Genomic DNA, 22,700 nt, shown 5'->3' with positions numbered 1-22,700 from the left:
GGGTACTGTGCTGATTTCTTTGAAATTGGTGACATTTTTCATTGACACGTGTAAGAAGCCAAGTCTCTCCTCTGAGATGCCAAGTACGAGAGTGGGAGGGAGGGTGGGGATGAGCCTTTTTCTTCATCAGATCATCATGAGACCAGAAAAGCAGAGGAGGATTGAGTTTGGGGAATATCAGTGTCAGCTGAAAGGGCCCTCAAAAATGATCTTTCAGTCTTCCTTTTCTTTCTTTTAAATTCTCATCCGATGATATTTTTTCCATTGATTTGGGGAGAGAGAGCAAGAGAAACATTGATATGAGACACATGGATTGGTTGCCTCCTGCCCCTGCCCCCAATCAGGGTGAGGGATCAAACCTGTGACTGAGGTACATGCCCTTGACTGGGAATTAAACCTGAGACCCTTCAGTCTGCGGGCTGATGCTCTAACCACTTAGCAAACGGGCCAGGGTAGCATTCTTTTTTTTTATTTTTATTTTTTTATAGGTGGGAAATCAAGGCCCAGAGAAAGGAAAAGAATTGTCCAAAATGTGTTTGCCTCCAAGACCTGCACAATTCCCCATACTCATTCCTGGCCAGGGCATGTTCAAGTCCTCCTGCCACCCCCCTCCCCTGAACACCTGGCATGACTGAACCATGAGCCCAGAACTTGGGCTGGGGGATATGTTACCCACCATTCCTGATGCACGTGCAGGTGGTAGATGTAGGAATGATTCATTTTATCCTTAAGTTCAGAAGTCATTTCAGAAAACAGAGGTGAGTTATCTTCTGGTGTTGGAATTATAGGTGATTTTTATTTTCTTTTTTATAATTTTCACTAGAGGCCCCGTGCATGAAATTCGTGCACTTGGGGGGGGGGGTCCCTCAGCCTGGCCTGCACCCTCTTGCAGTCTGGGAGCCCTCGGGGGATGTCTGACTGACGGCTTAGGCTGTCAGTTGGACATCCTTAGTGCTGCTGTGGAGGCAGGAGAGGCTCCCGCCACTGCTGCTGTGCTCGCCAGCCATGAGCCCAGCTCAGGGCTTCTGGCTGAGCAGCGCTCCCTCTGTGGGAGCACACTGACCACCCGGGGGCAGTTTCTGTGTTGAGCCTCTGCCCCCTGGTGGTCAGTGCACGTCATAGCAAGCAGTTGGGTGGCCTTAGCATATCATTAGCATATTACTCCTTGATTGGTTGAACGGACACTTAGCATATTAGGCTTTTATTATATAGGATGGTTTTCTAAATTTTTACAACAAACATCTATAACCTTATAAACCCCACCCAATCCAAATCTTATTTTAAAAAAGAAGCCCTAGCCAGTTTTTCTCAGTGGATAGAGCATCGGCCCATGGGCTGAAGAGTCACGGGTTCGATTGCGGCCCAGAGCACATACCTCGGTTGCAGAAACCATCTCCAGCCCTGGTCAGGGCATGTGCATGAGGCAACCAATCGATGTGATGTGTCTCTCTCACATTGATGCTTCTCTCTGTCTCCACTCCTCCCTTCACTCTCTCTAAAAATCAATGGAAAAAATAAGGAAATTGGAGAGTGGTGAAATGCCCAGCTCTGACTTGAGGTCCACCAAGCAAGGCCAACTGGTATCTGTCATAGCAGGTAGAGGCCCTGAGCTTGAAGACGTCCTGAAGGTCATCCAGCTCACCAGCCTGGCATCCAATGCCATCCAGGCAGCATCACCCACCTCCTCGCCTTTGCTCCCACCACGCCCCATTCCTGAAATGTCCTCCTCACATCACCACCACCAAACTGGACTCATGTTTCAGGGTCCAACACAATTCTGCTAGTTCCGTGAAGATGTCTGAAAGCCCCCCTCCTCCAATTGGGACGGACGTCTGTCTCTCTCCTTTGACCATGAGTGGCACTTTACTTACACTTTTATAATCTTATCATCTGCCTTGTCCTGGTGTCATTTGTACCCAGGTCTGACTCTCCCCAGTGGACTGAAGCCTCCTGGGCAGCAGGGCCTGAATAGTATTTATCTTTATGCTCCCAATGCCATCCTCAGCCTGGCACATGCTAGACTTCAAATGAATGTTTGTTGAACTTACATGAATGGAAAATATAGTATCCTAGAAGAGGGATATTGTGATATATCACTTTATGGCAGGGCTAGCCAACCTTGGCACCATTGACACTTGGGGTTGAATAATTCCATGTGGTGTGGAGCTATGGTGCTTAGCAGCACCCTGACCTTTACCAATAGACACTTTTACCAATAGACACCTCCAGCTGTGATGACCAAAAACTTGGACATTGTCTTTTGTGGAGGACCACTGGTATCTATATATATAAAAGCCTAATATGCTAAGTGTCTGACTAAACGGTCGACTGCTCGACCAGACGCTATGACACGTACTGACCACCAGGGGTCAGACACTCCGACCCGTAGGTTAGCTTGCTGCTGGGGTCCGGCTGATTGGGACTGGGCGAGACGGGCCAGACATGCCCAGGAGCCAATCTCCCATGATCCCTCCCCGGCCTCTAAAATATTTCTTCTAATTAATTTCCTTTCAATGTGCACGAGTTTGTGCACTGGGCCTCTAGCATGGTTTATAAAAGGGTTTTCATAAACAATCCCTAGGAGTAGGAATTCCTGTTTGATTGACGAGAAAGGCAAGGCTGATGGAGACTGTAGAGCTGAAATTGGGTCTTGCTCAGAGGTGTCTTTTTCCAAGTCCAGGGCTGATCCTACTTTCCTGGAGGGGACCCCACCCTGGTCTTTGTTGCTCCACCCTGGTGTATCCACCCACCCCACCCCCTCTCCTGGCTGTGTCTGATCACTTCTTCTCCAGCACCTTGAGCTCCTCCCCGTGCTTGAACACGCTGATGGTGACCTGGCCTGTCTCAGAGCCATACTTGTTCTTGACAAAGACGCCGTAGCGCCCGCTGTCCTCACTGTTGACCCTCTCGATGGTGATGGTGACCTCTGACCCCCTAACCTCCATGTGGTAGCGGTCAAGGAAGGTGACAGGTTGGTCATTTTTCAGCCAAGAAATTTCAGGGGCGGGGTCTCCTGAGATGACGCAGGTCAGGCACAGGGTCTGGAAAGACAGGAAGGGAACACTTGATCAGCTCCTTGTAGTAACCCCGGGCATTTGCCGTGACTCCCCCAGAGAGCTCCCAGTGCAAGTTGATCCTTGTGATAAATTCATTCTGTGCATTTTAGTGTATCACATAAAGGGATAACATTAAAGGGAGAGACATTTTACTTTAACCCCACATCCTCCATCCTCAACTTTCCTTCATCCTCCACTTTTCCACAAGAATACTTTCTAGTTAGGCAGCGATTCTCAACCTGTGGGTCGTGACCCCTTGGCGGTCGAACGACCCTTTCACAGGGGTCACCTAAGACCATCCTGCATATCAGATATTTACATTACGATTCATAACAGTAGCAACATGACAGTTATGAAGTAGCAACGAAAATAATTTTATGGTTGGGTCACAACATGAGGAACTGTATTTAAAGGGCCAGAAGGTTGAGAACCACTGAGTTAGGGTTTTAGATCATTATTATTCTGCCAGTTATCTGCCCCAGAATGGCCTGAACTTTGCTTTATTGCTTTTTGTGCTATATATGTCATTATGACATATGCAGATAAGGCTATCCTGCTTTAATACAAAGATTTATAAATTGCGTTTGAAAATTCTTAAATAAGCTCTGAATCAGAGCCGTGTAATGTGACGGTCAAACACTCAGCTCCGCCCCTTCACGCGGTGTGACCTTAGGTGAGTCCTTTAACCTCTCTGGGTTTCAGTTTTCTCAGCTATACAGTGCGCCTGGTAATAATATCCCATTCCATGTGGTTGCCTTGGTGGTTAAGCAAGCTAAAATATGTAACACATATGCAATAGTGCTTGGCAAAGAGTAAGCACCGTAATAACAGTGCTGTCATTTTCTAGAATATGAGACTTGCATAGTTGCAGCCCTGGAAGGGCTTTTAGGGGTCATCTAACTGAACTCCGAAAGGAAACTGAAGTTCACAGAGGAAGTTCATGACACCCAGGGCCGGTAGAGCGAGCTGGCAGAGCTGGGGCGAGCACCCCCGTGGGTCTGACCCCAGGCTCAGACGCTTCCTTTATACTACATGTGGCCATGAGGTGGTGTCACTCGGCCAGGCGCTGGAATCCTCAGTGCTACAGGGTGTCATGATTTTTGTTGTTGTTAATCCTCACCTAAGGATATTTTTTCCATTGATTTTTAGAAGTGGAAAGGAGGGAGGGAGGGAGTGAGGGAGAGAAACATTGATGGGAGAGAGACACATCCATTGGTGGCCTTGTGCACATGCCCTGACCAGGGCCAGAGATTGAACCTGAAACCCAGGTTTGTGCCTTGACTGGGAATTGAACCTGTGACCCTTCAATATGCGGGCCAATGCTCTAATCACTGAGACACACCGGCCAGGGCTGTGCCATGATTTTTGATGGACACATGAGGGAACACAGCATGGGACTGCTGGCCCTGGGCTGGGGACGGTCTGTACCTTATCCTCCATGATGGTGGCCACATCTGGCAGGCCCCTCACCACTTTGGCACGATCTGCAAGGAAAAAGGGAGACCCCGGTGATGAAAGTTTTCCTGCAGATTGCGTCCCAGAAGCAAGTATCCATAGAGCTGAGCTCTGCTCCTGTTTTCCATTTTCATCATTTTAGGGATGGAAATCTTTAAATTTGTATCATGTGTTTCCTTGCCTTTATACACAGAAAGTAGGGGACATAATGTGTTTCTGTTATTGACTTGAAGTCTTCGTCGTGATTGGTGGTACCTGGAGGGGGCAATGGGATGCCCCCCCCTCAAGAACTGGGAAAGAAGGTACATAAGATGGCTCTGAGCCTTAAACTGGCAAAAGCACACAGTAGGTGTTGATGAACTGGAAACTCCGGGGGTGGGGGGGAGGGAGAGGGCGCAAGGAAAAATGGGACAGAAGCTTTTGGGACACTGGCTCTGGTCAAGGAGGGGACCTGGTGGCCATTGTGGGTGGGCAAGGGGAGTGGTTGCACACCACTCAGCAGGAAGTCAGTATATTCCTTAGGCTGCAGGTGAGGCTGTGGGAGCAGGAGGGGGTGGGAGCGTGGGCCCTAGAGCACGGACCAGGATGTGCAAAGAGCCTGAGTGGCGGGTGTCAGTCCGATGGCTGGCAGGGGAGCAGGACCCTGGGTCGGGGTGGGGGAGAGGCCCCAGAGATGGACGCTGTGGAATGGTGGCCAGGCCCTTCACAGCTGGTGAAAGGGTCCACTTCCCTGTTCTCTGGATTCCACAAGCCCAGCAACCGTGTGTGGTGAATTCAGCTCCCTCTGTTAGAGTCCCGGACGGGTGTCCTGCCCAGGGACGCACATCCCAGGATGGGAGGGATGTCGTGCTGGGTAAGTGAGTGGATGGCGGTGTGGCGGGCTTGTGAGCCTCCTGATCATGGCGGCACCTCCTGGCAAGGCGCAGGCTGAGGGGGGTCTCGGGCTGCACTCTCGCCACCTAAGAGGCCACGCCCCTGAAGGACTCCCCACTGCCTGGCCACGGGGACCCCCACTTCCCAGCTACCTTAATGAATGCTGAGGCCCGCACTTCCCGCCAAGTGGGGAGACTCAGGGACAATGTCCCTATGGAGGGAGAATCCCCTCTCCCACCGGTGACCCCAGCTAGCAGTTTCGAGTTCTCACTTGTGTTTCTCAGAGTCATTCAGTTTCTTCCCTGGTTGTCGCGTTGTCGGGGGCTGCTTTGTGAGGCCACCAGAAGTCTTTTCCTCATTGAAATTCCTACTCTGATCTGCCGGGTCAGTGGGACCACACAGGCAGCCTCCTAGAACGGGGTGGTCCAGCCCTGGCTGGGGCAGACCTGACGAAGTTCAGGTGCATGGACCAGGGGGTGGACGCCCCAGGCAGCACAGACACGGCGCCACCTCCCTCCGGGTTTGGGGCTGGGCCCTCATGAGATGAGGCTCCAGAACCAGCCAGAACCAGCTTCAGCTCTAAAGTCTCCCCCTCCCTACACCGCACGTGGAGAAGCCAGCCCAGCCTGTTCTTGTCTGTCCCCTACCTGTCGGGTTCCACCTGACCTTGCACTTGACATTGCCCATGGGCCTGCTGGGCACTTGGTCCATGCTGGGTGCCTCCACGCCCACAGTCTCAGGAACCCTCGGAGTCCTTACCCATCTGTCTTCATGCCGTCACCGCCCAGGTGTCCCTGGCAGCTCCGTGACAGCTCAGAGCCACACAGACCCCTCTGGGACCTGCACAGCCTCGCAGGGGCCATAAGCTCCCTGGAAGCCGCCCCAACCCCAGAAATGAAAACAATGGAAATGTCGGTGGACTTACTCTTCTCGATGATGGCCAAGGCTCTGAAACACAGAAATGGGAAAAGGCTCAGGGCTCCACTTGCTAAAGGACAGGGTGCGCGGGTGGGGGTGAGGGGCGAGGAGGGAAAGGGAGAGCTGGCCGGCTCCCAGAAAGGGGTCCTGTGCACAGTTCATGCAGGACCCTCGGGCCTGTGATTTTCACAGAAACACACAGGAACTTACTTCAGTCTCTGATGCTCAGCCATGGCGTCGTCAAAAGCTTGAGAAGGAAATAGGGAAGGGGAAGGGGGTGTGAGGGCGCCTGCCCCTGTGACCCGCAGGTGCAGGGCTCGGGCGCCACCAGCCCTCCACCCTTTCCCCTCCCAGCCCATTTTATCTTGGGGCAATGCCAGGCTGGGTGGGGATGGGCACCCCCCCCCCCCGCAAAGACCATGGGGCTGTCACTGGGGACAGACAGGCGGGCAGCTCACCTTGCCCCGAGAGGTCGGTTGAGAGCTGCCGGACTTCTTTCCCGGCTGCTATCTCCAGGGTGTACCTGCCCTTGTCTGAGTCTTTGGGATCCAGGATGTGGAGCCAGATCTCATCCAGCGTGGTGCCAGCCCTCGCCCGGTCCCCGCTCTCCAGGCGCTTCTCTCTGAATGTGGGCCAGAGGAATGGTCAACACGGCGCAGCCCACCTGTGCTGCTCAGGACAGACTTCTGTCTGCAGGTCTACAGGCTCCCCTGGCCCCAAACCCTCTCCCGGGGTTTTGTTTCCAGATTCCTGAGCTGAAGGTGGTGAGCATCCATGAGACATTCCATAACTGTTCATCCATGCATTCATCCATCCATCCATCCATCATCCACCCATCCATCCATCATCCACCCATCCATCATCCAGCCACCCATCCATCCATCCATCCATCCATCCATCCATCATCCATCCATCATCCAGCCACCCATCCATCATCCATCCATCATCCATCTATCCATCCATCCATCATCCACCCATCCATCCATCATCCACCCATCCATCCATCATCCACCCATCCATCCATCATCCAGCCATCCATCATCCATCCATCCATCATCCATCCATCATCCACCCATCCATCCATCATCCACCCATCCATCCATCATCCACCCATCCATCATCCATCCATCCATCATCCATCCATCATCCACCCATCCATCATCCATCCATCCATCATCCATCCATCATCCACCCATCCATCCATCATCCACCCATCCATCATCCATCCATCCATCATCCATCCATCATCTACCCATCCATCCATCATCCACCCATCCATCCATCATCCACCCATCCATCATCCATCCATCCATCATCCATCCATCATCCACCCATCCATCCATCATCCATCCATCATCCAGCCACCCATCCACCCATCCATCCATCATCCACCCATCCATCATCCATCCATCCATCCATCCATCCATCCATCATCCATCCATCATCCATCCACCCATCCACCCATCCATCCATCATTCACCCATCCATCATCCATCCATCCATCCATCATCCATCCACCCATTCATCATCCACCCATCCATCATCCACCCATCCATCCATCATCCAGCCACCCATCCATCCATCATCCAGCCACCCATCTACCCATCCATCCATCATCCACCCATCCATCATCCATCCATCCATCCATCATCCATCCATCCATCCATCCATCATCCACCTATCCATCCATCCATCATCCATCCATCATCCACCCACCCATCTATCATCCACCCACCCATCCATCATCCATCCATCATCCACCCATCCATCATCCATCCATTAAACCCTGTGGCACATCAACTATGTGCCACTGCTGAGTGTGTTGTGCCATGTCCTGCAGGCTGGGAATCGGAGGAAGTAGTGCTCAGGTCAGTGACCACCAGTCACTCCCTCGCCTCTTCATTCTCCTCCTCTTTAATCCTCCCAGGGCTTTTTCCACAATCACTCCCCCCTCGCCCTTAGGAAGAAACCATTTAAACTTCTTTTTGTTGCTGTTTTTTTTTTTTTGTTAATCCTCACCCGAGGATATTTTTTTCATTGATTTTTAGAGAGAGCAGAAGGGATGGAGGGGGAGAGACAGAGAGAGAGAAACATCTATTGGTTGCCTCCCAAATACAACCTGACCTGAGCTGGGGATTGGCCTGCAACTCAGGTTCATGCCCTTGACTGGGAATTGAACCCATAACCCTTAGGTGTGTAGGCCAACAATGCAACTACTGAGACACATTGGATTGGCCAGGGCTAAACTTTTATTAAAAAAATATTTTTATTGATTTCAGAGAGGAAGGAGAGGGGAAGAGAGAGATAGAAACATCAATAATGAGAGAGAATCATTGATGGGCTTGCCCCCTATTGGGGATCAAGCCCGTAACCTGGGCACATGCCCTTGAATGGAATTGAAACCAGAACCGTTCAGTCCACAGGCCAATGCTCTATCCACTGAGCAAAACTGGCTAGAGCTAACCTTTTTTTGTTTTTATTTTTAACTTAAAATTCATCCTGAAAACACCTGGCCCATGTCCCAGTGCTGTGTTGCAGAAGTTGTGTTTCTAATTCCTGTGTCTGGGCTTAGTCACAGCGCTTAGAAACGCTAGAGTAGGACCTTCATTATCCTGGAATTCAACTTGGCCTCAACTCTCACTCATTTGACAAACTTGACCACGTCAGTATAGCCTTCTTCACAGAACGGGTGCAGCAATGTCTGCTCCACAAGGCTGAGGAGTGCAAATGACGAGAAGCGCCAGAAAAATTCTGCTCTCATACAATCTGGGGTGACTTAGTTCGCAGTCAAATCTTCGTGGATACCTTATCTGTCCTACCTTCAAGCCCTGGCCCTCAGTTAGCTGTCAGCCCCACAGGCCCTTCTGCTTGCGCCTGAGTTTGCTAAGGCTGCAGAGACCCACAAGGGCACCATGACCCCCTCCTCCACCTGGCTGTCTGCTTCGCCCTGGTTCCTGCACCCTTCCCTCCCTCAGTTCCAGAGGCTGCCCTAAGCTGGTCCTACCACCAGGCTACCCAGCTGCCCTGGGGGACCTCCCTTCTGCTCCCAATTCCTGACTCCCTCTGTGGACAACAGGACCAGTGGGAGACCCTGTCTGCCGACCCCTGGGGACTGGGCTGGGCCCCCTACAGCCGGGCTAGGGCTCCAGGGTAAAGCCGACCTACTTGTGGGACCAGGTGGTTTTCATGTACTCCACGTTGTAGTACTTGACCTTGCTGAAGATCCGGACCCCCTCCTCCGTCCCCTGGACTCCCAGCGGGGTGGCAGAGAGCGCTGGCGAGGCAGAGGAGAGGCGTGAGTCTCCCCCGAGCTCCTCGGGCAGCACATTTTGGGGCCCGCCAGCTTGTCCCTGCTCTCGGGTGCGGTGGGAGGATGCAGTGTTGTGAGGAGGCAGGAGCTTCTCCTCCCTCCGCCCCCTGTCCTTGGGTTTGGAGGCTAAGCCCACCCCCAGGAGCCAAGGCTGGTCGGAGCTCCCTGGAGGTGATCTGGCATCAGGGAGGGTGGGGCAGAGAGGGGCTTACTTACCACCAATCCTGCCCAGCTCCGTGAAGACGGCGTCCAGGGCTGGGGGGAGACAGAGAGAGCGGTCAGTGGATGTCCGACTCCCCCGTGGACGCACCAGGAGGCGGACATCCTTAGAAAGGCTGGAGGAGCTCACGAGCAGCTCTCGGGGCACAGGGAGCCCTGCAGGATGCCTGCCACGGCCAGGCGGGAGGGAGCCCGGGCACTGAGTGACGGATAAGGCAGGGGCACCACGGGTGGAGGCCACCTGGGCCGACCTGACAATGCTCTTGCCAGCTGTGCCAACAGCTGCACGAGGAGCCAGGGGCCCCTGTGGGGCAGAGGAGTGAACCTGGGCTGGGAGTTTTGAAGCCTGGGCTCACTGTGGTATGCTTCTGTGAACATGGGCATCAGTGTCACGCAGACCAGGCCCCTGCCACTGACTAGCTGTGCAGCTTTGGGCCTGTCGCTTAACCTCTCTGGGCCTCAGTTGCCCCAAGTGCGATGGGGCTCCAGACCACTGTTCAGTGCGCTCTCCCCCGGCCCCCCTGGCCCGCCTCCGACATCGCCTGTGAGCCCCTACCTTCCCCTGTGAGGTCCAGCATGGTGTCATCCTGCCCTCGGTCATCAGAAACCGCCGCCCTATAAATCCCCATGTCCTCCTTGGACAGCTGGAGAGAAGGGGGTGAAGGCAGGGTCAGCTGGGCTCCAGGCCGGGCCTCGCTCTCTGTGTGATCTCAGGCAAGACCCATCTCCTCCCCAGGCCTCAGTTTACCCATCTGGAATGGGTGCGCTCTAAGGCTCCCTCCAGCTCCAGAGCCCCCTGATTCCAACTCAGGGCTGGTCTGGGCCTGAGAGCAGCTGCTCCAAGCAGAGCGAGTGGCCCTTCCCCGTGGAGCCTGTCCCAGCACCACTCACCCCCCACCTGGGCTGCCTGCTTCCGGGGGCCCTGGAAGGAGGGATCCCTGCAGCTCTCAGAAGGAAGTGTGTTCCTTCCCTCAGGAACAGGGGGTCCTCTCTGGCACATGCTCGTTAACCCCAAAATGAAGCCTGAAGCAACACATAAGTAAACCATTAACTTGTGTGGTACTTTATATATATATATATATTTATATATATTTGATTTCAGAGAGGAAAGGAGAGGGAGAGAGAGATAGAAACATCAATAATGAGAGGGAATCATGGATTGGTTGCCCACTGCAAGCCCCACACTAGGGATCGAGCCCGAAACCCAGGCACGTGCCCTGACCGGGAATTGAACCATGACCTCCTGGTTCATAGGTCAATGGTCAACCACTGAGCCGCACTGGCCTTACTGGGTGGTACTTTTAAAAAAAATATTTTTATTGATTTCAGAGAAGAAGGGAGAGAGATAGAGAGATAGAAACATCAATGATGAGAGAGAGTCATTAATTGGCTGCCTCCTGCACGCTCCCTACTGGGGTGGGGGGTGGGGGGGTGGGATCTAGCTTGCATCCCAGGCATGTGCCCTTGGCTGGAATGGAACCTTGGACCCTTTGGTCCGCAGGTTGATGCTGTATCCACTGAGCCAAACCGGCCAGGGCTGAGTGGTACTTTTCAAACACGGTCCACAGGTCAGATGGGACTTCTCATTACCCAGCATCTCCCTCAGGGCCTGCGGAGTGATGTTTGCCTACCTGTCCCCTCAGCCTCACCATTTCTACATCGTGTGCTGTGAGGCCGCGGCCAAGGCAGAGGCAGCTCCTCACCTGGGGACCAAAGGGCCAAACCCCAAGAGTCCTCTCCTAGTCCTCCCCCCCCCCAAAAGTGAAGGCTCCACAGCCCCCCCCCCCCACCCGGGGAAGGTGACTGCAGTGACTTCTGACCCTGCTCTCTAGCCTTGGGCCTTTGCACTTAAACCCTCTGAGCCTCGGCTTACTCATCTAAGACGGTGGCAGAATCCTGGCCTGGCTCCGCGGTGGCCGTGCTGTGAGGAGCAGGGAGGTACCTCTTCGGAAGCCAGAAAGTTTTGCGCTAAGGGGGTTGGATGATTATAAGACTCAGGAGCTATTAAGCATCTACTCAGTGCCAAGCCCTGTGTGAGGAGCTTGCACCATGAGGACAAAGGCCAACTTGGCATCGTCCCGGCCGGGATGTGGGCGAAGACCCTGAATCATCATTTCCTTCCTCACCAGCAGGTCCGTGCTGCTCCAGTCCCCCTGGGCACCCAGTGCGGCCGCAGAAGTCAGCAGCAGGGCAGAAACACATGCGTGGGGCGCAGGTACGGTGTTTGGGCCAGGTTCAAGCCTCGGACTAATGAAAGGACAGGGTCCTCTCATTGCCACGTGCAAGTCCTAGCTGGAGGGCAGGGCCTCCCAGCACAATCATAGCCAATGGCTGTGGCTGTAAGCTTGATCCTATGGTCCGAACACGTAGTGGCCCCAAGTGATGTGTGCTAGAGTTCAGGTGCATGTAGTTGAGTGAGGTTGAAACTCACGAGAATGCTGTAAACAACGTGATCGCGCCCCTACTTTGCCTCGTGGCATCTGCTATAAAATAAAGACACAGCTTGTGGGCGCTGGCGCTGTCTCCTCATCAGCGAGCAGCGTCCCACCGAGACCCAGCTTTCATTCTCTTGTCTGTCTTTTCTCAATCCTTTCACCCCCCGACTCAGGGTCACTGAACCAGGCTGAGCTGGCATGGCACATAAGGCGCCCTGGGGCTGAGTATGCCATGGCCGGGCCGGTTCCCCCCACACGAATGTTTGAGAACAAGACTTGCGTTTCTATCTTAACCAGGTCACCTCCTCAGAGACCACGGGGGAAGTGGGTGGGTGAACTGAGTCCTGGGCCTGGTGCCCGGCATTCACACCCTAAAACCCTAGCCTGTCAGGGCAGGAAGGAACCTGAGAGAGCATCCCTTCCCACCATGAAAACTGACGTCAGAGGAGAACAGGGACTAGCCCAAGGCCACACGGGGCAGGGCCAGGACTGGGGTCCACACAAAAGGGAAAATCAGTGTTAATGATCCTCTCTTTATTTAAAATCTTGGTATTGTTTCCCCCATGCCTCCCCTGGCCCCATTATTTGTATTTTAAAAAATATTGTATGAAATATCATTTATCTTTTGTTGTTAATCCTCACTGGAGGATACTTTTTCTACGGATTTTTAGAGAGAATGGAAGGCAGGGGAAGAGAGAGAGAGAGAGAGAGAGAGAGAGAGAGAGAGAGAGAGAGATTGATGTGGGAGAGACACATCGATTGGTTGCCTCCTGAACGTGCCCTGACCAGGGCTGGGGAGGAGCCTGCAACCGAGGTATGTGTCCTTGACTGGAATCGAACCCGGGACCCATCAGCCCGTGGGCCGATGCCCTATCCACTGAGTCAAACCGGCGAGGGCTGAAATACTATTTATCTTGATTACTGAGTTTTAGGGCCCCCTTACATTTGTACCTGTGGCATCTGGCTCACCGGCCTCCCCCTAGCCCTGGCCTGCTCCTGACTCGGCACCCGGAGCTCCTGGCACTGCCCGGAGCTGCACTTGCCTCCTCGATGCAGAGGAGCCCGGCTCCGGTCTGCGGGTCGTACTGGCCGTCCGGCGTCTCTTTGTTCTGGAAGAACCACTGGAAGCGGGTTTCATTCCTGGTGTTGGTCACCTGGGGAAAGTGGAGACTGGCTCCATCAGGCTTCCTCTTTTTAAGTAAAAACTCAGCTCATCAGAGCTTTTTTTTTTTTTTTTTTATAAATGTGACACTTTCTCCTGCACACACACACCCTCACTGTAAGTCCCAGCCCCCTTCTTCCTCACACCCATGTCTCTGCTGGCTTCTGGACTCAGGACTTTTGCTAATGCTGTTCCCCCTGCCTCTCGATCCCTTTGCTGCTCTATTTTCCTTGTAAACACCTCTGCATCTTAGCCTTGTCAATTGTCACCTCCCTCAGGAAGCCTTCCTGGAAGCCCCCCAGCATGCACACGAGTCTCGGTCACAGCTGGAGGCACGCTGTTTTCCAAGGATCCTGATTCAGACCGTGGGCTCCTAAGGAGGCCACTTCTTCCTCCTTGTGTGCCCAGTGCCTTGCAGAGTGTCTGGTGCACAGCAGGTACTTTGAGTTTGCTGAACGGATAGGCTCTGGGAGAGTACCCCTCCTCCCCCAGCTCCCTAAAGAAGCCGCAGGGTGCTGGGAAGGAGCACCACTCGGAGTCAGACAGACTCTCGGCTCCACCTGTTGATTTTGAGTGACTTCCCTGTTTGCTTTCCCATCTGTAAAGTGGGGGTGGTAATGCCTAACTCACAGATGCTCGTGAGGCAGATGAAATAAAATCATGCTCTGCAGGGAACCTGCTCAACACATAGACCCCTCACTTGCTCCCAGACCCCAGGCCCCAAAGAACCCCTACCCTGTGCAGCTTGGAGACCTAGTTCCAGGCTGACCCAACTCACCCTAATTCTGCTCCCTGGGCTCTGCGAAGGGTGGCTTTGCTTTCTGGTTAAATGCAGTCTCCCTGGGCTACTTTGCAGGTGTGGGATCAACCAGGCACAGGGTATGGATTTTGTGGGAGCAGAGCAAATGCAGCCACCAGGCTTGGGGACAAGCCACAGATAGAGGCTCAGTGGGCCTCGGGGCAGGGCTGGAGGCAGGGGCAGGGACTTGCCTTGCACGTCAGCAACACTTGGCAGTCCTCGGTGACCTTCCACTGTAAGAACTCCTCAAAGTAGGGACCTGCAAGTGCAAAACAAACACGCCCACCCGTCAGAGCTCCAGGCTCGGCCAGGGCGCCACCTGGTGGCGAGACCAGGGAAGCCAGCTGGGATCGGGGCAGCTAGTGACCACGGGTCCCCTTAGATTCTGCCCCCACCAGAACGGCAGAGGCTAGGGTGAGGCAAGGGAGGTGCCTAGGGTGCAAAATTTAAGGAGGTCAAACTTTCCTCGTGGGGCAAGTGCTGTTTCATTCTGGCACAGGGACAGAGCTGGACTGAATTGCAGTGGCCTCCCTGGGGGCCCAGCAGGGCTGAGGGATCTATTAACCTAATAGTCCAGAGTTCCCCAGTCCTGACCCCTGGCCCCGTGGCCGAGGCCTTTGAACTTCACCCCAGTAACTCTTACCCTGTTTTCTCTTCCAGTCTCTTTTCTTAGCATCTGCCTTCCTCAGAAGTTTGTCAAAATCTGTGAACACATAGGGAGGGGCTGGCATGAGCCGAGAGGAACACCAGTCCACCGGGCATCAGGGTGGACAGAAGACCCCAGAGCTGCGAGCTGAGGCCGGGTGCATGGGCGGGTGGGCAGGGCACGGCTGACCGTCGTCCACCAGGGCCAGGGTGATCTGGTTTTTGGCTTTTCCGTCTTGGAGCTGAGCTGTGTACGACCCTTTGTCCTCCTCACACAAGTTCTGGATGATCACTTCCACCAGGCCCTTCTCTCGCTCAAAATTGATTTTGCGGTCCTGGGGAGAACAAACCCGAGAATCACCTTTGCCCTTTTCCAGTCTCAGGGCATTTGCATTATGGGCACATACGTGCAGTTAGACCTGGAGAGAGGTATGTGCAGAGTAGACGCCTTCAGAGATGGGGAGGGAGCCCTGGATAACCCTCTACTGCTTAAAGTGTGGGGTTCTCCCCCGACTCAGCCTCCAACAACACCCCTGAGGTCCGGCAGGCACAGGGATGAGTCTTGGTGCTTGAATTAATTAAAATTAATAATAAGCTCCAACCCCTATTGTGCCTTTTTTTTTCCTTTTCTACTTCTTTTACAATTCTCCATAAAAGTATAAAGGATAATATTTAAAAAGCCTGTGCAACTTGCTATCCAGAATTAACACTTGTTTGTATTTTGTCATATTCTAACAGTTTTAAAAGTTTTCTTTTCCACATTTATTTTATTTTTTAATGTATTTTTATTGATTTCAGAGAGGAAGAGAGAGAGAGAAACATCAATGATGAGAGAGAAACATTGATCGGCTGCCTCCTGCATGCCCCACACTGGGGATTGAGACCGCAACCCAGGCATGTGCCCTGACTGGGAATCGAACCGTGACCTCATTCATAGGTCGACGCTCAACTGATGAGCCACGCAGGCTGGGCTCTTTTCCACATTTAGAACCTTATTCCCTCTGGTCTTATTTGTATGTGTGGTTTGAGGGAGCCATCCAGTTTTATTTTATATTTCTAGCAGGGCCAGTGATAGTCTAGACTTTGTGACACTTCCTCTGCCATGTGCCAAGTTCATACTTCATCGTTAAGCAGAACATTCAAACCTATTTCCTCATTTGCTCCTCCTGATGCTGGGACAACCAGCCCCATTGTACAGATGCAGAAACAGAGGCACATAGAGGGGAAGGGTCCCGTCCCAGGGCACACAACCGATGGGGATGATAAATGAGTCCTGTGACATCTAACCCTGAGCTCTTTCTCGTCTCTCTACAACACATAGTTTCTGGTGGTGATAAAATTCACAAATAATATGATCTCATAATTAAATCTGTCATGAGATTGAAATTGTAAGTAAAAACAGTTGAATATGGGCAACTCGTGTGTCAACTATAAAAGGCAATGGAATACTACAAGTGTAATAGGAAGAAGAAATAAAAGCAATTTCAGGAAATAAAAGTAATATCAGGTACACGCTCATGCTGCACTGATTTATAATGAATTGGTTTGAATTTAAGAAAAGCAAAAAGATAAAAAATTATTCTGTCCAAGAACAGGAAAATGAATGAAAGAGCATATGTGAAGTGTCTACTTGAATAAAAACTCTATTCAGTGTATGTTAAAACTGTGAAAATTCTCTGTATATCTCAGAGTTAGGGTCTAGGCTTGGATCATTATCCGTATGAGTGTGGGTTTTTCATCTGAAGAATGTCTGGCGGGACATTCAAATGTTGTAGGGGGTGTGGGGAATGCTTTGTGGGATTCGCATTGGCGGGCATCTACCATCCCTGCCACCTGCCCTCCAGGTACTGAAAACCAGGTGTCCCCATCCCCACCCCATCACTGTGACCGTTTCCGATAAGTCCGCTAGGGGGCGCTGCCGACCTGTGGGAACCACTGCCAGGGGACGCCAGGAGCTGGGCAGGGGACCTCACTGAGGAAGGAACCTGAGTTCCAGTTACCGGTGAGCTGAAGATCTCCTTCTCGTTGAAGATTAGATGAAGCTCAGCGGCCGGAGATAACTTTTCCACTTCCAGCCAAAGCCGCACCTCTCCTCGCTCGAGGATGTCGATGTTCCAGCCCGAGATCAGCTTGATCACTGTGAGGCAGACAGAAGGCAGGACGGAGTGGGGTGGGCCTGGGCCCCTTCTCCCCTCCCTACTCGGCACCAGCCCCACCCTGAGCATGTTGTGTACGGCGCTTGCATGTCTGAAGGAGCCACACTGGGGTGGGGCTCGCTCTAGTGAGCTCATTTTAAGGAAGTGTTTCCTCTTCCCACACCTCGGAGGCTGTGCCTCTCACCCTGGCGGACCCCAAGGACTTTCAAAAACATCAATGTCCAGGCTCTGATTGTCTGGGGTGTGGCCTAGGCATTGGGACTTTGCAAAGCTCCTGGGGTGATTCCAATGTGCACCCAAGTGTATGACCCTGCCCGCTACTAGCCAGCGGAGGGAAGCAGAGGTTCCCATGATGCAAAACCCACCTCAGAAGAAACATCCCCCCTGCCCTCCTTGCACTCCCTTTCTACCTGGCTTCCCTTTTCCAGTTCACAGACTGCTGACACCCCAGGTTTCTGCCCTCCAGCCCCATGATGCCCCCATCCTCGGCCTCCCCACAAGCCCTCCCCTGCCACGCTTCCCCCCCCGCCCCCCCCAGCTAGTTTTTTGCTTTTGCTGATTCAACTCTGCTCCAAACACCCCAGGAGGGGTCAAGCCTGAGGATTGCTTACCTGGGTTTCTGATCTCATGGCTCAACTTCTTCAGCTTGTCCAGCTCTGGGACAGGGAAGAGCAAGGAAGAAATCAAAGAGAATGAGATACTGGGATCAGTGGGTCCATGGCAGCCGTCCTAGGGCCCCTGGTGGGTGAACGTCCCAGAGAAACACCCCTCAACCTGGGGTCACTTGCTACACAGGCGTTGAAGATGAGCACTGTGGGCCTTAGCCCTGGGGCGACTGAGGGGGATGCAGAGGGGGATGCGGGTCACCTTGAGATCAAGTGCCACCTCCCTTGAGAAGTGCCTACTATGTGCCGGGTGCTTTTATCTCACTGGTCCTCACACACTGCTGTGGGGTGAGCATTACTGTCCACCTCTGACCGCTCCAGGCCCACTGGGTTCTGAGCTCTGTTCTTAACCCCCTGTGATATGCTGCCCTGGTCTCTGAGGGCTGTCTGGCCCCAACACAGCACTTCAGCCTAGAAGTCTCCAGGGCAGCTCTGCCGAGTGCTGCCTCATTTGCTAACTGCCTCTTTGTTAGGCTTTCTCTCCTGCAAAGCAGAGCTCTGAGTCTACATGAGTGTCTGGCACACAGTAGGTACCTAATAAACATGTGTTGCATGATGACTTGGCAGCGGCAGAGCCCAGTCTCCTTTCCCCTTGTGAGCTCCAGAGACTTCAGCATGAGTCTGGACTCACAGCAAGAATACTGTCAGAACAAAACATAACGAAAAGCCCATCCCTTTTGTTGATGGCTTTAGTTTGCATAGAATCATCTAAATGTTTCTGTATGACATTGTTTCAGTTGAGGCCCCGAGAGGTGACATGACTTGCTCAAGTCAAATAGCCAGAAAACTGTGGAATTGTAATTGGGTCTGTCTGGTTTCTGCTTCTTAACAAAATCAAAGGACCTCCTGTGCCATCAACAGGGCTGTCCCCCAGTTGCTATGGAGACAGAAGAGAGTGAGTCTTATCAGTCATTAGCACTGATTTCAGTTCTGTTTTTATTTATTTATTTATTTATTTATTTATTTATTTATTTATTTATATTTTTATTGATTTCAGAGAGGAAGGAAGAGGTAGAGCGATAGAAACATCAATGATGAGAGAGAATCATTGATTGGCTGCCTCCTGCACACCCCCTACTGGGGATTGAGCCTGCAACTCGGGCATGTGCCCTTGATCAGAATCGAACCCGGGACCCTTCAGTCTGTAGGCTGAGGCTCTCTCCACTGAGCCAAACCTGCCAGGGCTCAGTTCTGTGTAAATCATCCAACATGGATGACCTTTCTATTCTCCGGTTTGTCATAGTCCCCACTGCTCCCTATTGCTATCCTCATTTCTCTGACGAAGTGTTTTGTGTGTGTGTGTGTGCGTGTGCGTGTGTGTGTGCTTTTTAAGGCTATAGAAGGAAGGGAAATAATTCTAGTACCTTTGCTTATATCCAAATTAGAAAAAGGAAAGAGAGACAAGAAGAATACGAACTCCACCAGGCAGGGATTTTTGCCCGTTGAGTTCACGGATGTAATCCTAGGACAGTACCTGGCGTATGGAAGGTGCTCACTAGGTATTTACTAGTTGACTGGCTGGCTGACTGGGTGGGTGAGGACCCACTTCTCTGGAAATCGCTGCTTTACAAACTTTTGTTGCTTTTTGCCGGCCTCTGGGGGACTCGATCTGGGCCTGTCTCTCTGGGCAGGTGGCAGGGGAGCAGGGACTTACCTGCCTCAGTCAGCGTGTGGCTCGCTGAGAGGTCTTCATCGGCATCGGTGACCACCACCGAGTAGGTGCCCAAGTCCTCGAGGCCAGGGTCTCTCAGGATGACCTTGGACCTGGCAGAGAGAGGAGAGCAGGTGCTCCGCGCGGGGCCTTGTGCACTAGAGGCCTGGGGGCTGGAGAGCCTCGGTCAGCTTTGGAGACTTGCAGCCCAACTGCAGACCCCGGCCAGGTTGGGGAGCAGGGTGGCTGCCTCCTCACACTTGGTCCCCTGCCCAGGGCAGCTCAGGCCTGGCATCTTCAGTGGCCCCCGTTAGAGGGCTGGCCGGCACAGGGTCTCACTGGTTGTACGGCCCAACTCCCCCTATAGGGCTCAAGTCATCAGCATTACCTCCTGCTGGACAGGGCCGAGGCCACGAGCTGCTGGGGTGGAGGCATTTGACAGGGACCTTTGGTCATCTGTTCCCAACCCCTCTTTTTATTTATTTATTTGTTTACTTATTTATTTATATTTCAGAGAGGAAGGGAGAGAGAGAGAGAGAGAGAGAGAGAGAGAGAGAGAGAGAGAGAGTGAGAGAGAGAAACATCAATGCCTCCTGCTTGCCCCCTACTGGGGATCGAGCCCACAACTCGGGCATGTGCCCTTGACCGGAATTGAACCTAGAACCCTTTAGTCCGCAGGCTGATGCTCTATCCACTGAGCCAAACCGGCTAGGGCCCAACCCCTCTTTTTTACAAATGAGATGACACAGAGCCCAGAGATGCTCCAAGAACAAGTCATTGGCTCCCAGGCTAGAAAGGGAGTCCTGTGCAGTTGCTTACAGAAAAACACTCCAAATGAACGCTGTCATTTCAGCCTTAAATGCCCTGTTCCTCCATTTCTCCCTAAGGTGGTAGTCAGCATCCATAGTGAGAGACAAGCATCCCTTCTCAGGCCCATTCATTCATTCATTCATTCATTATCTGTGGGTCTTGCTGGGGGGTCTCAGCCACGAGCTTCTGCTGACTCATCTGACAACACGTGGGACCCGTGGACTAGCTGTGCCACCCCTCTCCTCACTCACTTGTTAGCTTCCTCCTCGATCTTGACCCTCTGGGCGTCCGGCGGGCCCTTATAGTCCTTGGACCACTGGAACTCTGAGGAGTCGGGGGCCCCGGGGGCTTCGAAAGCCAAGTAGATGAAGCCCTCCTCATCCACACCAACCTTGATCTCGGGGGCATCTGAGGGCGGGGTCCAACAGAGGGCGCCGATGTTTACAAATAATAACCAGGTCACGCCCCTCCCCTGCTAAACCCTCCAATGGCTGCCTATTGCACTTGCATAAAACAACAACCCCAGACCCTTGCTGTGGCCTCCGAGGCCTTGCAAACGTCACCTCCTCAGAGAGGCCCTCCCTGGGCACCCCGTTAAAGTGACCCTCACCCCACCATATCACCCCGTTGCATTTCCCTTATAGCATTTATCACTGTCTCCTTCACGGAACTGGCTCTTGTTTACTGTCCATCTGTGCTGTTGACCTCCCCCCAAGTCCCCCCCCACACACACACACTAGAGCGGGGACCTTGCTTTCTCATCCCTGCCGTACCCCCAGTGTGATGTGGGCGTCACCAAATATTTGCTGAATGAGTGAATAATTAAAAGATGGAAAGAGATATGCCTTATAGAGAGGAGAGCTGAGTGACTCTGTCATGTCCTAGCTGTGCGACCTGATCATTTCACCTCTCGGAGCTACAATAACTTCCGTTCTAAACTGGTTCCTGGGGTGGCTGGTTGGGAGGGCGAGGGCAGGGTAAGAACCTGGCACACGTGGGAGGGGACCTCAGGAGCTGTGACTGCAGGACAGGCAAACCCTCGCGTGGCACCTGAAATAATTCTTGGGACTGGAGTTGGGCGTTATTTCCAATCTCCATGAAGCATTGTGTGCGTTTATGAACATGTCATGTGAAAACCACGGGAGGCCCCTTCAAACAGAAGACGTGCTCATAACTTGGGATTCCATAGAAATAGACGGAATGGGGGATGGAGAGAGAAACAGCAGGAAGGAAGGAACGGTGGAAGAAGTGTGGAGTGCTGGGGGGCTGGGGTGGGGGTGGGAGGGATGGACAGAAGTCCTGTCCTGCAATTCCACATGCTCCTCTGACCCCCTCTGAGCCCCTCCTCAACGGCCCAGCCCATCCCTCCGCCTGCCCGCACCTGGCCTGTCCTCTAGGAGCACGGGGTCGGTGGGCATGGACGGCTGCCCGGGACCAGCTGAATTCACAGCCTGCACCTGGAACGCGTACCGCTTCCCCGGCTGCAAGTCGGAAATCTGGGGGTGGGAGTGGGGGAGGGAGGCGAGAGTGAGCACCAAGGACAGCAAAGACCACCCTTCCCGAAACCACGGCCACGGGGTGCTGGGAACCGCGCATGAGTGGAACCCCGGGAAGGCACAGGCTGCCCTGGGGGTGGGGACGGGCGGGCTAGGAGCACATCGCTCTCCTGACTTCCAGGTTTTAGTAGGTTCCCCAGGGGGATGGTCTCCATGCCTGTGGCACCTGAAGCCCCATTGGCTCGCAGCTTAACTCATCATCCATCTCCCTGTGAGGACCCCTCTCCCTTCCTGCACCCCGTCTCTCCTCCATGTATTGCCCCAGAGCAGCCTTCAACACCTTTTTCTTAAGACCCACACATGCGATCACCAAGCCCCCATTTCATTTCCCCGGCGTGTGTTCCTCCTCGCCTGGGTTAGTCCAACAGCGCCCCCAGGGGCATCTCCGCCCAGACCCACTTCCCGGCCGATCTTTCCTCTGCCCGTCTCTCCAGGATGCCAGTCGGATTATGCTTAGATCTGTCAGTGGCCTTCAGGGTCAAGTTCAGATTTTGAGGTTTAGTACCGAGACTCCCCCTAATGTGACCTTGGCCCCTGTCCTCTTCCTCCTCTCGGCGCCCCCTTCATTCCATGACCCCTCAGGGGCCCCGCGTTTGTCACGTCCTCTCATGCCTCCCTGACTGTGCCTCAGCCGAGCCCTCTGCCTGGAGTGCCCCCGCCCCCCACCCCCTTTCCCAGCTCATCCTTAAACCCCCCAGCTCCCAGAATCCCTCAGACACCCCTCCGTTGTGTAATACATGGAATTGTAATTGCCTGTCACCCAAGGATGGCTCCATGTAGGACCTGCTTCCAGACACTAAGTAGGTGTCAAGAAGTATTTAGTGAATGAAGAAATGGTGCCAAGTCACTGAGGCCTGCCCACTCTGTCCTGGGCCAACTTATGGGCAGGGGGCGGGGGGTGCAGAGAGACCATCCTTTTCGAGTGGCTCTCTCCGGCCAGCTGTCCAGCACTAGCCGACTCCACGCAGGGAGCTGGCCCCCTGGAGGCGG

General features: G+C 53.3%; 1 protein-coding gene across 1 annotated transcript in view; it reads right to left on the bottom strand.

The window, feature by feature from the left end:
* Positions 1-420: 420 nt before the first annotated feature.
* MYOM3 (myomesin 3) overlaps positions 421-22,700 on the bottom strand; it is a gene marked incomplete at its 5' end in the record, with an annotated part of 49,749 nt that continues 27,469 nt past the window's right edge. The window contains 17 exons of the mRNA XM_081087310.1: positions 421-3,041; positions 4,485-4,540; positions 6,310-6,332; positions 6,513-6,549; positions 6,761-6,924; positions 9,468-9,576; positions 9,829-9,867; positions 10,388-10,475; positions 13,310-13,420; positions 14,419-14,486; positions 14,871-14,930; positions 15,063-15,207; positions 16,873-17,009; positions 17,640-17,684; positions 19,348-19,457; positions 20,406-20,562; positions 21,536-21,650. Coding sequence (XP_080943436.1) covers positions 2,778-3,041; positions 4,485-4,540; positions 6,310-6,332; positions 6,513-6,549; positions 6,761-6,924; positions 9,468-9,576; positions 9,829-9,867; positions 10,388-10,475; positions 13,310-13,420; positions 14,419-14,486; positions 14,871-14,930; positions 15,063-15,207; positions 16,873-17,009; positions 17,640-17,684; positions 19,348-19,457; positions 20,406-20,562; positions 21,536-21,650 — 1,728 coding nt within the window. The 3' untranslated portion in view covers positions 421-2,777. The remainder of the gene's footprint in view (positions 3,042-4,484; positions 4,541-6,309; positions 6,333-6,512; positions 6,550-6,760; positions 6,925-9,467; positions 9,577-9,828; positions 9,868-10,387; positions 10,476-13,309; positions 13,421-14,418; positions 14,487-14,870; positions 14,931-15,062; positions 15,208-16,872; positions 17,010-17,639; positions 17,685-19,347; positions 19,458-20,405; positions 20,563-21,535; positions 21,651-22,700) is intronic.

The sequence above is a fragment of the Myotis nattereri genome (genome assembly GCF_964212035.1).
Source record: "Myotis nattereri genome assembly, chromosome: 3".
Classification (NCBI taxonomy): Eukaryota; Metazoa; Chordata; class Mammalia; order Chiroptera; family Vespertilionidae; genus Myotis; species Myotis nattereri.
The sequence above is the reverse complement of the archived record's forward strand: the minus strand, read 5'-3'. Positions and strand labels throughout refer to the sequence as shown.